The sequence below is a fragment of the Microtus pennsylvanicus genome, chromosome 4 (assembly GCF_037038515.1).
Source record: "Microtus pennsylvanicus isolate mMicPen1 chromosome 4, mMicPen1.hap1, whole genome shotgun sequence".
Lineage (NCBI taxonomy): Eukaryota > Metazoa > Chordata > Mammalia > Rodentia > Cricetidae > Microtus > Microtus pennsylvanicus.
Genome location: NC_134582.1, coordinates 28,214,150 through 28,228,587, shown reverse-complemented (window position 1 = coordinate 28,228,587; position 14,438 = coordinate 28,214,150). Strand labels below are relative to the sequence as shown.

Here is a 14,438-nt window from a genome sequence, read left to right as displayed (position 1 = left end):
ATCCACCTGCCTCTGCCTCCCGAGTGCTGGGATTAAAGGCGTGCGCCACCACTGCCCGGCTGACGAGGGCAACTCTTAAGAAAGAAAATATTTAACTGGGCTTACAGTTTCAGAGTTTAAGTTCATCATTACGGTGGGGAGTGTGGCAGCATGCACAGTGCTGGAGCCGTAACTGGGAGAAACATCCTCATCTGTAAGGGGGAAGTCGATCTGGCGTGGGCTCCTGAACCACTTCCTCCAACTACATACATCCCTTTCAAATAGTCACTCCCTGATGACTACGATGATGTGAGCCTAGGGGAGCATCATCAGACTACATTATCAGACTACACTGCCCTCAGCAGACCTCACGTGTGTGACCTCTCGTGGTGGGATTTTCTTTAGTCTGGATGCCTTGTCATTTTGCTGGCGTAGTTAAGGAAAGTATGTTATGCTTGACTTTAATGGAAAACAAGCACCAAGATCCATTTCCTACCATCAGTGGAAGCCTCAGAGTAGAAGGAAGATAACATTTGAGGACAGTGGTCTGTATGGGTCCTGCCAGGTCACACTGGAGAGTGTCACTGTAAACAGTTGTTTTGAAGGATAGGACATTGTTTGGGTGAAATGAAAGGACAAAAGATACTGTTTGAACTACTGTCTTAGGATACACAGGATTGTTTCTTAGTCCCCATGAGTCTGTGGTTTGACTGGGCAGCGGCAAAGATAGTAAAAACAGCAAATGCTAGGCCTCCCAAAAGCTGGGCCCAGAACCCTTTCTATCTCATTTTCTAGAAGTAAGCCAATGCCGCCCAGCACTCGGGGGAAGGGTCTTTTTCTTGTGAAGGAGGGACCAAGAGTTGTGGATGTCTTGTGGTTTTGTGGGTCAGATCCAGGGTGCTCCTGCATGCTAGGGAAGCACCTGCCGTTGGGGGTCACAGGATGCGAAGTCATCAGTTTGTCAGCTGTGTCGTTGGGTTTGTGGGAAGGATCAAGTTGAAAGCCTCCTGTTGAGCTCTTGGTTCACATTGCCCAGGCCTGTAGCTTCCACACAGTCTGCAGAAAAGAGAAATGAAATATCAGAATATCACTAGGCAGACTAAGTTAGGGGTTGACTCTGGAGCCACTGAGGAGGTACGTGAATGCAGACTCCGAGAAGAGAGAAGAAAAGAAAAAGTCTGAGGTGTTTTAAGTTTTGCGCTTGTGATCATCATAGATGATAGTAGCCTCAGAGTTCAAAACAGCCAAAAGAGGGAAACCCAGCACAGTGGTGGTGATCCAGTACCCCGGAACTGATAACCTTCCGTTTTAGTTCAGTTTAGTTTTTAGTTTAGTTAGGAGCGAGTCACACAGTGAGTGAGTTTTGCAAGTGACGATGAGCAATGCCCCAGCGCTATAAAGGTTTAAAACCCTTTTATCTTATGTGTATGAATGTTTTACCTGCACATCTGTGCACCTCACCGTGCAGTACCTGGATAGGCCAGAAGAGGGCATAGGGTCCCCGGAACTGAAGTGGCCGGCATCAGACCCAGGTCCTCCTGGGAGGGCAACAAGTGCTCCTAATGAGCCGTCCATTTCTCCAGCCCCTGTTGCGGCTCTTTAGAAAACACTTTTTAAATTTTTTTCTTATTTATTTAAGACCAAATCTTGTTATTATTGAAACCTCAGCTAACCTGAGTTTCTATTTCACCATGGTGTTTTCAGCTCAGCTACATAGGAGAATTACTTTAAAATTACGAAGTTAAGTGAGAAACTCTTGTTTACAGGCTTTGATCAGCTGTTGGTTGTTTGCTTTGTTTTTTGTTTTAAAACCCTGGTGCAGCTAGTGTAGAAAGAAGCTCAATTGTGGGATTTGTTGAAGTGAGTCGTTACGATAATGCTAAAAAGAGTGAGCCGTGACCAGGCCTGTTTTAAGTAGGTATGCAGGTCTTTAGTCCTTATTTTGTTTTTAGAACATTGTGATATTGTTAATTCTGATTGTACCTTCTGTTTTCCCTCTCAGGGATCCCCAAGAGCATCCAATAGAAGCTGTGCCATTATGTGAACTTGTCCCGTCACCTGTCTTGGTCAAGATAGGAGCATGGTAACCCTGTATACAGTGCAGCGCCTCCTCAGAAGCACACAATATTTTTGTATTTCCTTTATGTGAATTTTTAAGCTGCGAATCTGATGGCCTTAATTTCCTTTTTGACACTGAAAGTTTTGTAAAAGAAATCTTATCCATACACGTTGATGCAAGATGTGAATTATCGACACTGAACTAACTGTACTGTTTGGGAAGGGGCCCTCACGTTTTTGGCATTTTTTTGTATGTGTGTATGTATTTTTTTTTTTAAGTTCTTTAAGAAGGGGAGGGGAGGGTAAGTAAGTATACCACTGTGTCCGGGCATAATTTGAAGACTGCTCTGTCTAGTTGGGCGGTCTGCTCTTGATCAATCTCTGCTATATATAAAACGGTGCTGTTCGGGATGGGGGAAAGCATTTTCAATATATTGAACTTTTGTATGGATTTTTTTTGTAATAAGTGATCAAGGTTACAAATTTTTTTAAATAGAAAAGAGAAGAGACGTTTTGTAAGAAGGCAATATTCATCCAGTCATCATGTACGCGCTCTGGATGGAGGTGTTCCACAGAGCTGTTGTCTGTTCAGCTACTTCTCTTAAATTTCTGATTCCGGGGGGGGGGGGGGGGATAGGGGGTAGGGGGCTGGGGGGGAAGGGTTCTCCTCAATGCTCTAGTTGTGTTTTTTAAGATAGTGTAACATGCTTAAATTTCTTATGCGACATTAACAAATAAAAGGCTGTTTTACTATTACTCTATTGTCCTTTTAACTCTAGATCAGAGGTTCTCAGTCTGCGGATCTCAGCCCTTTTGAGGGGGGGTTCAAATGACCATTTCACAGGGGTTTTATATCAGACATGCTGCATATCAGATATTTGCATTATGATTCATCATAACAGCAAAATTATAGTTATTATAAAGTAGCAATGAACATGTTATAGTTGGTCACCACAACATGAGGAACTGTATTTTTTTTTTTAAGATTTATTTATTTGTTTATACAGTATCCTGCCTGTAGACCAGAAGAGGGCACTAGATCTCATTATGGGTGATTCTGAGCCACCACGTGGTTGCTGGGAATTGAACTCAGGTCCTCTGGAAGAGCAGTCAGTGCTCTTAACCGCTGAGCCATCTCTCCAGCCCGAGGGTCACCGTAGGACTAGGACGGTTGAGAACCACTGCTTTAGACAGATCTTGACAGGGTAGACATGTACTAGTTTTGATTGGCTTGTGCGAATTGGACTTTTATGTTATTTAAATAATATTTTTCCTTTTACATATGACCTCAGTTTCCCCTCCCTCCTCTCCTCCCAGTCCCCTCCCCTCCACCCACAACTGGACTTTTCAGGGATGCATTCAAAATTGAGGAGAGAAATAGATTCCGAGTCAGAGACTCCAGTGCTCTGTTGTCGGTAATGACGATGCTCAATGCTTCCCTTGCTCTTCAGCTTCTCAGCAGTGGATGAAGACACAGAGTAGGTGTGCACAGTGGAGGAGAATAAAATAGACAGGGAAAGAAATGGATTTAGAAATCCCCTCTGGAAGAGTAACTGAATAGCAGCGAGTGCTGTGGCACGTGGCCTCGCTGTGTGGGCCTCGCTGTGTGCTCCTCCCTGGGGCATCAGCTGGGGCATCACCGCTTGTGGATTTGAGGAGTTTCTGTCCTGTGATTGGTTCATCTTGTAGGAGCGGAATGTCGGAAGCCTCCCTAGAACACATGGATGATATTTCAGAAGCTAACCCAAAGGGTTTGCTCTCCTGAAAATATCCTGCAGAAGGCTGTGTAGAGACTGCCAGCTCTGGCTTGGAAATGACTCAGAAAGCCCCAAATTACTGCGCTCACAGATTTACTGCGCGCACCGCCGCCGCAGACGCGAGATAAATGCTGGGTCAGAAATTCTGTCTGCTAAAGCAGATAAAATGATAACTTCTCAACACAGATTTATCTTCTGAATGGCGAGATGGAAGACAGCGAACATGGGTGTGAAATATTTGGTTGCAAGATGGGGTTCTTGTCATCAAAGTATACTCTGGGTTCTTTACCACCAGATTAATTATGCTATAAAAACCAACACTTTGGACATTAAGGGAATAGGCAGTGGTGACATAGTAGAATGTTATTTGATCTGGTGACATTTATAGTAAAGATCCCAGGGTTCGATTCACCAAAGTAGTTTGGAGCTTTGGGCTGTTTTTAGGGGTTGGCTACTCTGAGTCTGTCCTGTGGACTTTGGGGTGCTGGGAACACTGCACTCACATCTCCCTTGGAGGCCAGACACAGGAAGATGCTTTGAAATTACCCGTTTTTGTTTGTTTGTTTTGGAGACTGGGTTTCTCTGTGTAACAGCCTTAGCTGTCCTGGAACTTGCTCTTGTTGACCAGGCTGGCCAGATCCACCTGTCTCTGCTTCCCGAGTGCTGGGATTAAAGGTGTCTTTCATCACTGCCCACCTGAAATTACTCTTCTTTTATAACAAGTGGGAATTCATTTTCTCCCTTGGTTTGTCTATTTTGACCTTCGTGTTTAGCTTATTTTCGTTCCTCTGACTTGGGTCTTGGGTCTCAAGTTCTGGAAACCGTGTCCCCCTTGTAGACCAGGCTGGCCTTGAACTCACAGAGATCCGCTGGCCTCTGCCTCCCAAGTGCTGGGATTAAAGGTGTGCACCACCACTGCCCCCAAAACTTCTCTTTTCTCATGTTATAGATTCCTTGGTGCCATGTTCTAGTAAGTCCTTTGTGCTTGTCACACTAATTCTGCTCTTAGCTCTTCTACCTTGGCATTTGTCCAAGCCACTGGGCTTTGATTTCATTGGCTTTCTGAAGTTGCTTTGATTCTCTTAAAGGGAGGAAGGGGGAGAGAGACAGGGAAGGAGGAGGGGGTGGGAGGTGCGGGGTGCAGAATGAGTATGTGTAAGCCGGAGGATGACCTTGGGCATCTTCTCTCTGGAGCTGCCCGCCTTATTTTGATGTAGGATCTCTCGAGGCCTGAAAGCCCCAGAGTTCTGAGGGTTGCTTATTTTTATTTTTTTGTTATAGGTGCATTTGTTGACTTCCTAATAATAGGCGGTTTGCCTCTTGGGGTTTTCGGATTGCGACCGCTCCTCAGCAAGAGTGGCTGTTTTGTGACAAGTGCTAGGATGTTGACTGTTGTCCTGTACCATCCTACTGAAGAAGACATGGCCGATTCTATTTTACCAGTCTTAGGGTGGAGGGGGGCCTTCCCTGTGCCATTTAGTTTATTGTTGTGTACATACGTGTATAGATACACGAGGGCTCGCCCATGTCATCTTAATTTGTTGTCACACATGCGTGTATAGATACGCGTGAGCATGTTTAGGGTGTGATTATCTCAAGTCACGTGCCTATTGACTTTCGCCTCCTCAATTTATGCACCATCATATGTTAACGAATATTGCAACGTTCCTTTTCGTGGCCAACATGCATTTGAAGATGAGAAAGGTTCTCACCCTGCACGAGGTAGCTTGCGCCTCCTAAGACTGTGAAGGAGAGTCTGGTCCAGTGTTGCGATCCCTGAAGCAAGAGTTTGATATTTTTTTTATGTATGGCAAAAGCCAGAATTCTGACCCTGGGGCTGTTGTGCTTCCTGAAGCAATGGTGCTGATGCGGGTGTGATGTAGAATTCCATTTCTTCTGTTTGGCCACCTTTCGAAAGGGATAATCATCCAAATTGACGGGAACGGGAAACTTCTTAGGTAAAATAGAGGCGAAATGTAGAGAAGTCGCATTTCACATAGCTGGAGGATTGGCGTCTCACTTTACTAAGTGTGGGAAGGCTATCTAATTCACGGGTTGTTTTGGGCTGGACACTGCTAGACTGGGCTGGCGTGGAGGTGTCAGGGTGCAGGCAGAGAACAGTACACAGAGAGGCCAGTTTGCCCTGGAGATCTGCACCAGCCCAGGGTGTGAAATCGTTCCAGGTCCTACCTCCCGGTGCCCACTTCCACGGTACTGCTTTCTCTTTCAGTTTGAACAGCTCAGTAAATCCTGTCCTTGGCTGACTTTCTCCAGAGACAAAGGGCACCTCTCAATTTCAGGAGACAGCCTGCCCGTAGCTTAATGACTTTATAACAATAAAGCACAGATTCACCCAGATTTATATGCAAGTGCCTCTCCACTGTGTGAGTTGGGAGTCTCGGTTTCCCTGGCAGCCACCCTCTTCTGGTCCTGGCCTGTTAGACCCACTTTCCTTTTGCGGGCCGCTGCGTGAGCTTGGTTACTGCAGTGTGCCGAGGTTTGTTCCCCTCAGTTTTGTGACTCATTCTCAAAGTGTTGGGGTTGCTCAGTGGTTTTTTGAGTTGGTTTTATGTTTTGAGCTCACGTCTCACTCTGTAACCCAGACTGCTGCAGGCTCGTTTTTCCTGCCTCCCTTTCCTGAGGTGTGGGGGTCACATCCGGCACCCCATCCCCCAGGTTAGCTGGTCTGGGGTGGCCTGAGGAGTATCCGTGCTTATTCAGCCAAACCTCCCTGTGGTCCTGGGACCTGAGTCTGACCACAGGTGTTAACCACGGAGTATCGCATATACGCCAGAGGGACAGTTAACTCCTGTTGGCTTTCTGGCTTAGTCACCAAGTATGATCTCCACATTACCCAGCTCTCAAGCGGAGTGCCAGCTCTGGTTTTCCCTCCGCCTGAGCCAGGGAGCTTCCTGGCTCACACTGCCTGTAACAGCACCAGGTTTTTTTGGACGCCAACCCTGCCATTCATATGTTCTGGTCCAGTGCCCGAGGCCATGACCCTGCCTTCCCCATTTGGCTGCCAGTTTCCCATTCCCTTGTTCTGGAAGCTGGGGCCAAAAAATTCCTGTGAACCATTTTCCCAGATGAGAAGTCAGAGCGTTTCCCCTTAAGTGTTTGTCAAGAGATTTAAACTCGGGGGTGGGGTGGGGTGGGGTGACAGGCAGACATGGCACCGACTATCCAGAATGTTCATTCTTCATTATAAAAGAAACAGTGGTCTGGGCTGCACCCCAGTCGACAGAAGTGCCAGTGCCAGTCCTGGGAGGGGTTTTTCTCTGGAGAAAAAGGCTGAGGGCACGCACGAAGGTGACCTTATCCCAGAGTCTTGAGAGAAGTCCGAACTGGCGCCCTTGGGTTTGTGCCTCAGAGCTGAGGGGACGGACACTTGGAGCACGGGCTTCAGATACACGGTTTTTCACATGGGGTCGGGGACAGAAAAGCCACTTAAGAGCGGGGAGGGAGGGCCACATTCATTGAATATTAATAGCCATTGACCCAAATACTACCTTCCTTACACCTTGTTAGCTGGTGGGATTCTCTGCAGACAGGATACTGAACGGGCCCAGATGTCAGGACTACCAGAGGGAGAGCCATTTCCTTCTGACTGGCCAGATCTGTCCTTGACAGCCCCGCTTCTCCTGCCGTCCTAGGCAGTGGGCAGCGGACAGTTCACCCAGTTACAGTTAGCTTACCGCTCACTGGCGGTTTCAGGACAGAGTCTTTCTCAGGGAGGAAATCAAGTCTCCTGGGGGGGGGGGGCGTTGCTATTCATAAGCCACACGGAGGCTGTAGGGGCACAAGAAGCAGTCGGAAGTAACTGTCCCGAGTGAAGCAATGTGTTGGCAGTGTTTGTGAATTACTGAGTGACCCAGCGCGGGGGTCAGTGCCTCCCTTGTCTTCTCCTTGTGGGGTGGGGGCGGCTGTGATAGGGATTATGGGAACTGGTGATTCAGCTGTGTTTAGAATGGAGGTAACACTGACCATTGTTTAGGACATGCCAAGTGTAGTCATGGCTATGTTCCAAATTCGTGCTTTCCCAGACGGGCCTCTATTGACAGGGTTCAAACGGAATAACATTGGTGACCTTTAACCTAGTTCTCTGAATGGAAAGCCCCTTATAAGGGTGACAGTTAATGGCACCAGTGCTGTTAGTCAGAAGCATGGCCCTGGAAGACCGGACATTCTTTTACCTCCATGTTGTTAGGTGTGAGGTAAAAAACCCAATCCAGTGTTGGTGGAAGAATTCAGTTAGGTCGTGCAAAAGGGTCGTGGTTGTAGGTGCATAGGAATTCGAAACTGAGCTGAAGATGATTTGACCAAGAGAATCGGGGTGAGGGTAAGGAGACTTGGATGGGATGGATGGTGGGGTTCCTGCGGGTTTTAACCGCACAGTGTTGGTCAGAGTCAACATGTCCTCTTGAGTTTGTCAGTGGCTCGGCACGGAAAGCCGCTGAGAGCACCGGAAGCGACACAGATTTCATTGAGTGTGATTCAGCAGGCCTTGCCAGTCATTTATTAACTGCCCTGCGCAGCTGAGACCCTGATAGTGCGGCAGCCCTTCCCTGACCCTGTCATGTGTGAAAACCCCAACTCCTGGGTAGGATCTGCCATCCATGCTGCGTCTCCCAGCACACGGCCTCCAGAAGGGATTTGTCTAGTAGGAAGCTGGTTTCAAAAGGACAGTTTTCAACTCCGATGTTAGGACTATCATGGTCGCACAGCCCAGCCCCTAGTCTGTTTCTCTGGACTTCCCAGGTGGTCTCTGGAGGAGGGGAATAGAAAAGTAACTGGTTCTCAACCTGTGGGTCCCAATCCCCAGAGCATCCCTTCCACAGGGGTCACCTAAGACTACCTGAAAATAGATATTTATGTTATGATTCATAACAGCAGCTAAATCACAGTTATGAAGTAGCAACAAAGTAATTTTATGGTTGGGGGGGGTCACCACAACATGAACTGTGTTAAAGGGTCGTAGTGTTAGGAAGGTTGGGAAGGACTCGTCTAGGGTCAAGGTCAAACTACAAAGCCTCCTTCTTGGAAGTGAAGTAGAGAGAGGTTCCAGCCTGGTACGGGCGTAAGGACTCTGGGGTGTGACTGTCCTCTCAGCAGATGACATGTGGGCTGGCTGTGGAGTTGCTGGGTAGCCTGGAGTCTGAGGACATGAAGCTGCCCGAGGTTGGCATTTGTGCATTGCCTTCAAAGAGAGACCCTGATGAGCGCCCACTGCACCAGCACCCGGATGGGAATCTACTCCAGCAACAGCCAAGTGGTAGCTGTCCTCCTCCTCAGGAGAGCCGGTGACTGTCCCCTTCAGGGGAGTGTCAGTGTCTGTGCCTCACGGAGCATCCTCCATGCTGAAGAACACTAACTACACAGGCGCTTCCGTGGCCCTGCTGGATCCTCTGCTTTTCCGGCAGGAAGGATGCGTTTACGAACATTGCCAGCCCGTGACAGGCTGTTCACATTGGGACCCTTTGTAAAACTGAAGATGGCAGTGACCCTGGAAGTACCCCGCGCCCACGCCTCAAGCGGGAAATGGAGACTTCTAGGACACACCACACATGTTTGGCCATTGTTTCTGTATTTCCCACGGAGACACTAAGCACTAAGGGTCTTTTGGTTCCCGCCAGATAGATGGCGAACCTCTGAGCGCCTCAGGAGGACATGGCGCCTGCGCACTGTTGAGCCGGAGCCGTCTTCCTTGCTGGCCACTCGCGCTTCCACCCTGAACAAAGCTGGGTACCGCTCTGCTTGATTCACAGACGGGAGATGACGGCAGCGCTCCCGTCCTTGATGAAAGCCAGTAGTTTTAGGTCGGACTGTCGTTTAAACAAATACTGGAAGCCTTTAGCTAGGACAGAGGATTGATGTGCCAAAAGACAGCCTCAGGCATGATGGAGCCGCAGCTGCCCCGCGGAGGGCTCGGCTCGGCTCCACTCCGCAGGCTGCTGAGAAGTGACAAGGTATCTTTGGCAGCTGTTTAAAAAAGAAAAGTAGTTTTGGGAGGTTGGGAAACGCTGCATTATGAAATAAAGGAAGGGGAGTCTTTTGTCATCCTTGGCACCAGTCCGCAAGATACAGGAATGGGACCCGCCCACCTCTGAACCCCTCACCGCTGGCCTCCTGCTCTTCAACAGCTTGTTTTCCCACAGACCCTAGGAAGGGCCGGCTTGGCTGAGGGATGCGACGATGATAATGGGAACAAGTGAATGCCAGGGCTGCCTGGGGAAGGAGGGAAGCGGTTCCTTGCAGGAGATGGCTGTTAGGAGACAAGATGGGACAGGCAGGGGACAATGCAGGTGGTGCCTGCTCGCTGCCTTTCATCACAGCAGTGGATCGCAGTGGATGATCCCTGTCAGTGTCCCTGTCAGGGAGGGGGCATGGGGCTACTTCATCTCTGACTTGCTGCTGGGCGACCTGCTCTTTGTCCTGCGGCAGGCCCAGCGGGGCAGTCTTTGGGAGAGAGACAGGAATGGCAGAGGGAATAAGGGGGCTTTTCAGGGTTCCCTTTGAGACTGGCCGTCCTGGGATTCCTTCATTGTTCTGTCTAAACAGGTTTTCTGCTTGTACTTGTGCGCGCGCACACGTACGTAAGAGGACATGTTTACATACAAGAGAGTATATGCCTACATACGCGTGTGGCTGAGTTATTTTCCCAGTCAGAGGAACCTTAGTTTCCCTGAGTTTCGCTCTCTGATAGTTTTGTTTTGTTTTTGAGACAGTGGCTCTCTCTACATAGCCCTGGCTGTCCTGGAACTAACTGCAGACTAGGCTGGCCTCAAACTCCTGATCGCAAGATACAGGCATGGATGGTCTGCCTCTGTCTCCTGAGTGCCCAGATTAAAGGCACGTGCCACCACCATGCCCTGCTTCACAGTCTGTTCACTCGGACCGCTGAGGGCTCTCGTTGACAAAGCTTTCTCGTCTTCATCTGGGTGGTGGAGGTCTCTGCAGTGTCCAGTTGCCCACACTGGGATGGGAACACTGTTGGCTGCTGCCGGACAGGGTTGAGGTGGATGATCCACAACTGGGGACAGACTTGAGCACATTCCTCACACCTCCCCTGCCTCCATTCTGCAACACTCAGCATTGAGAGCATGCTGGGGGGAGGGGATTTCTCTTGCCGCGTAGTCTCAGCCCACCACCTCCACCCCCTGCCGGCATGTGCCGGTGCCAGTGAAGGCAGTGCCGGGGTTTCTGGTGCCTTGCATGGTCTTTTTCTGGCGAGGAAGGATGCTCCCCTTCACTGCCCTCTAATTTGAAGAAGGCACAGGTTTGATTTTTTATCTTTAGCCAGATGCTTTGAGGCCTGTTGGTCTTCTGCTCACCATCAAATAAATAAATAATAAATAAATAAACATGCTTGGAAGCAAACTCAGGCCTCTTCCCTGACATCCGTGCATCTGGGCAATGATTGACTGCGCAGTCGGTCCAGCACATGCTAGCTTGATTGACACCAGGTTTTGCTTTGATGTACATAGTGCCTCTGTAAACCAGAGGACCGGCTTTGCCTCTGTAAACCAGAGGACCGGCTTTGCCTCTGTAAACCAGAGGACCGGCTTTGCCTCTGTAAACCAGAGGACCGGCTTTGAACCTGCTCCCCGCGGGAGCCGCCAACTGCCCTGGAGCCACTCCCCGTGTGTATGCCTTAAAACCTCACACATGGCCAAAAGTCCCTCCCCCTTATACACGCCCGAAAGCCCCTCCCCCTTTTATATGCCCGAGAGCCCCTCCCCGTCTTGCGTACCACTGAGTGGCCAAGGGGACTGTGCTGCGGGTCCCAGAATATTGGTGGACCTTAGGTAGCAGAGAATCCTGATGGCTAGTTTTATTGTTAAGGCCCTCACACAGATGTACTGGATGATTTAGCCGCATGCTGCGTTCCATGGACCCTCCATCTCTGCCTGACCAGATCTGTCTGGGCTGTCCAGACCTCCAGCTGCTGTGAGGCCCTGAATGAACAGCGTGCCTAACCTCCTGGTATCCTGTCACCCAGGCTGGGCCACACAGCTTCCTCAAGAGCTGAGCTGGAAGCAGCCATGGTGAGCCTTGCAGTTGCTAGGCAGGGGCAGTGAGAAGGAAAGTCGGTGATGGAAAAAGCCTGGTGACATTTTGTATATTAGCAAAGTTAATTGCAAAATGCCACCAAGCTTGTCTGCGCCTCCCGTTTTAAAGGGTATGGGGGAAAGTTACATTGTAAAAATATTGCAACCTACAAGAGCTAGTTCCAGGACAGGCTCCAAAACCACAGAGAAACCCTGTCTCGAAAAACCAAAAAAAAAAAAAAAAAAAAAAATATTGCAACCAAGCTCTGCCTTGGTGGCACTGGCGACTTGGGCTTCCTGCAGAGTCACCCTCACAGAGGCCTCCAATTAGGAGCTGAAAATCACTGCACACAACCAATCCTAACAGCAGCAGCCGCTGAATTCCATCAGAGCGACTGTATGGTAGGTGTGCAGCTGGGATGGCCACAGCCGCCTCCTTCCTAACAGCAGCAGCCGCTGAATTCCATCAGAGTGACTACATGGTAGTCACAGCTGGGATGGCCACAGCTGCAGCCGCTGAATTCCATCAGAGCGACTGCATGGTAGTCACAGCTGGGATGGCCACAGCTGCAGCCGCTGAATTCCATCAGAGCGACTGCATGGTAGTCACAGCTGGGATGGCCACAGCTGCAGCCGCTGAATTCCGTCAGAGCGACTGCATGGTAGTCACAGCTGGGATGGCCACAGCTGCCTCCTTCCTTGAGCTGTGCATCGTTTTTTTGTATTGGAAGACACACTGTTGGGCTGTCCTACCAAGTACACTTAATTACCCATTGTACTGAGTAGAATCACGCCCAAAAGCTGGGGAGCCAGTGGACGCTGCCCAGAATGTTAAGGACTTAACATTCCAAACACAGATATGTAGCAGCTGGCCCCCCTGCTGTGAAATCTAGCCCAGCTGTCCGCTCTGAAGCTGGAGAGTGGTTGATGCTCGTTCTGGGGTTACCAGTCTCTTTCCTATGTCATGCCCCCCAAAGCAGTTCAATGGCTCTACGATGGTCATTGTGCTGGGCAGAAGGTATGCCCCCTCCGCCGGCTGCTCACCCCAGTCACTGCTGGGAGGCCAAGTGTGACAATGGATCTGGGGAAACCAACAACCAGGGAGTGTGGAAGGGTGGAGCTAGAGGCGATCACAGTGCCACCAGCAGTTAAGGAAGGCTGGGCTGCAGTGCCTGCTCACCTGGTAGATGCACACAGTGTGTGCAGGCACACGGGTGAGCCACGTGGAATTCCTCTTCGAAAGCCCTTCGCTTTAAAAGCTGATGACAGTCTATGGAGTTGGGCCCTACAGGACAGCAGCAGGTCTCAGCAAAAGGTATGGCAAAATGAAGACTGGCTGCGTCTGTACGCAATGCCGGAGACTCTCTGATGGGTCCCCCACCCTCTTTCACCTCCGAGGGAAGCAACTCTTTACCACCAGTTCACATTGCTAGCCTGGTAGTCGTGATCCCTGGAGAATTTAAGAACGGGAAAAACCAGACATGGAGATAGAGGGATGAAGGCTGACCAGAGAGTAAAATAAAGGCAAGCTGATGGAGTTCACTAGCTCAGAGTCTTGGATTATTCTTTTTTAAAAGTATCCATCAGTATGTTGTCCACAGGAGACTTAGAAGGTCAGGGGTATGCTTAGTACTGAGTAAAAGATTCTAAACATGGAAATGGACAGGTGGGATATTAGCATATTTTGGTAAGAGGAACACTGTATTAAGATGTGATGGTAAACATTAATATAATACTTAAATACATAAAGTAAGACAAAGGAAAACTAGGCAACAGTAATTAGAAATTTATTCCCTTTTCAGAAATAGGTCGAGCTAGAAGAAGCAAGATTCAACCTGCACAATACGCTGTAGTTTCTACATATGGGTAACAGCTGCTTAGTGTGTGCATGCATGCACTCATGCATGTGTAGTGTAGATGGAGCTGTGTTTGCAATTCCATGGTTTTAAAGAATGCAGGTCACAGTTGATCATAATAAGCTAACTGAGACACAGAATAACCCCACCTCTCAAATCCCTGCTCATTGATAGATGTGAGAGACTCACTATTAAAAGGCTCTTAGGCCAAGGAAGGAAATGAAAAATCCAAAAGGACTTAGAACTAAAACTGAGAAATTACAAAAATTAGAGTAGCAAGATCATACTTAGAAAAAAAAGAGTAAACATAAATAGAAAAGATTGAACTTGGAAGAAAACTCGTGAGTCTATGCCGTTTGTCCTAAGACAAAAGAGGATTGAAACCAACTGAATTGAAGGAGGAGGGAGTATATAATGTAATAAGAGTGGGAGAGGGCAACGGAAAATTAGGAAAGTTCTAAGTTTAGTGGTGGTGCACACCTTTAATTCCAGCCCTCGAGTGGCAGAGGCAGGTGGATCTCTGAGTTCAAAGCCAGCCCAGTCTATGGAGTTTGAGGACAACCAGGGATACAGAGAAACCCTGTCTCGGAAAACCAAACCAAACAGCAGCAAAAATCCCACCGAATTTCTTCAAAAAGATTGCTGACATCCATATTGCCAAATGAACAAAAAAGACTGAAATAGAGGGACCACTAAACTGTTGTGGGATGTTTGTACACCGTGTGAAGGTGTATTGTTGT

General features: G+C 48.8%; 1 protein-coding gene across 1 annotated transcript in view; it reads left to right on the top strand.

Annotated features, from left to right (window-relative positions):
* Positions 1–2,652, top strand: part of Lmnb1 (lamin B1) — a 45,326-nt gene extending 42,674 nt beyond the window's left edge. The window contains exon 11 of the mRNA XM_075968633.1: positions 1,982–2,652. Coding sequence (XP_075824748.1) covers positions 1,982–2,023 — 42 coding nt within the window. The 3' untranslated portion in view covers positions 2,024–2,652. The remainder of the gene's footprint in view (positions 1–1,981) is intronic.
* Positions 2,653–14,438: the final 11,786 nt, after the last annotated feature.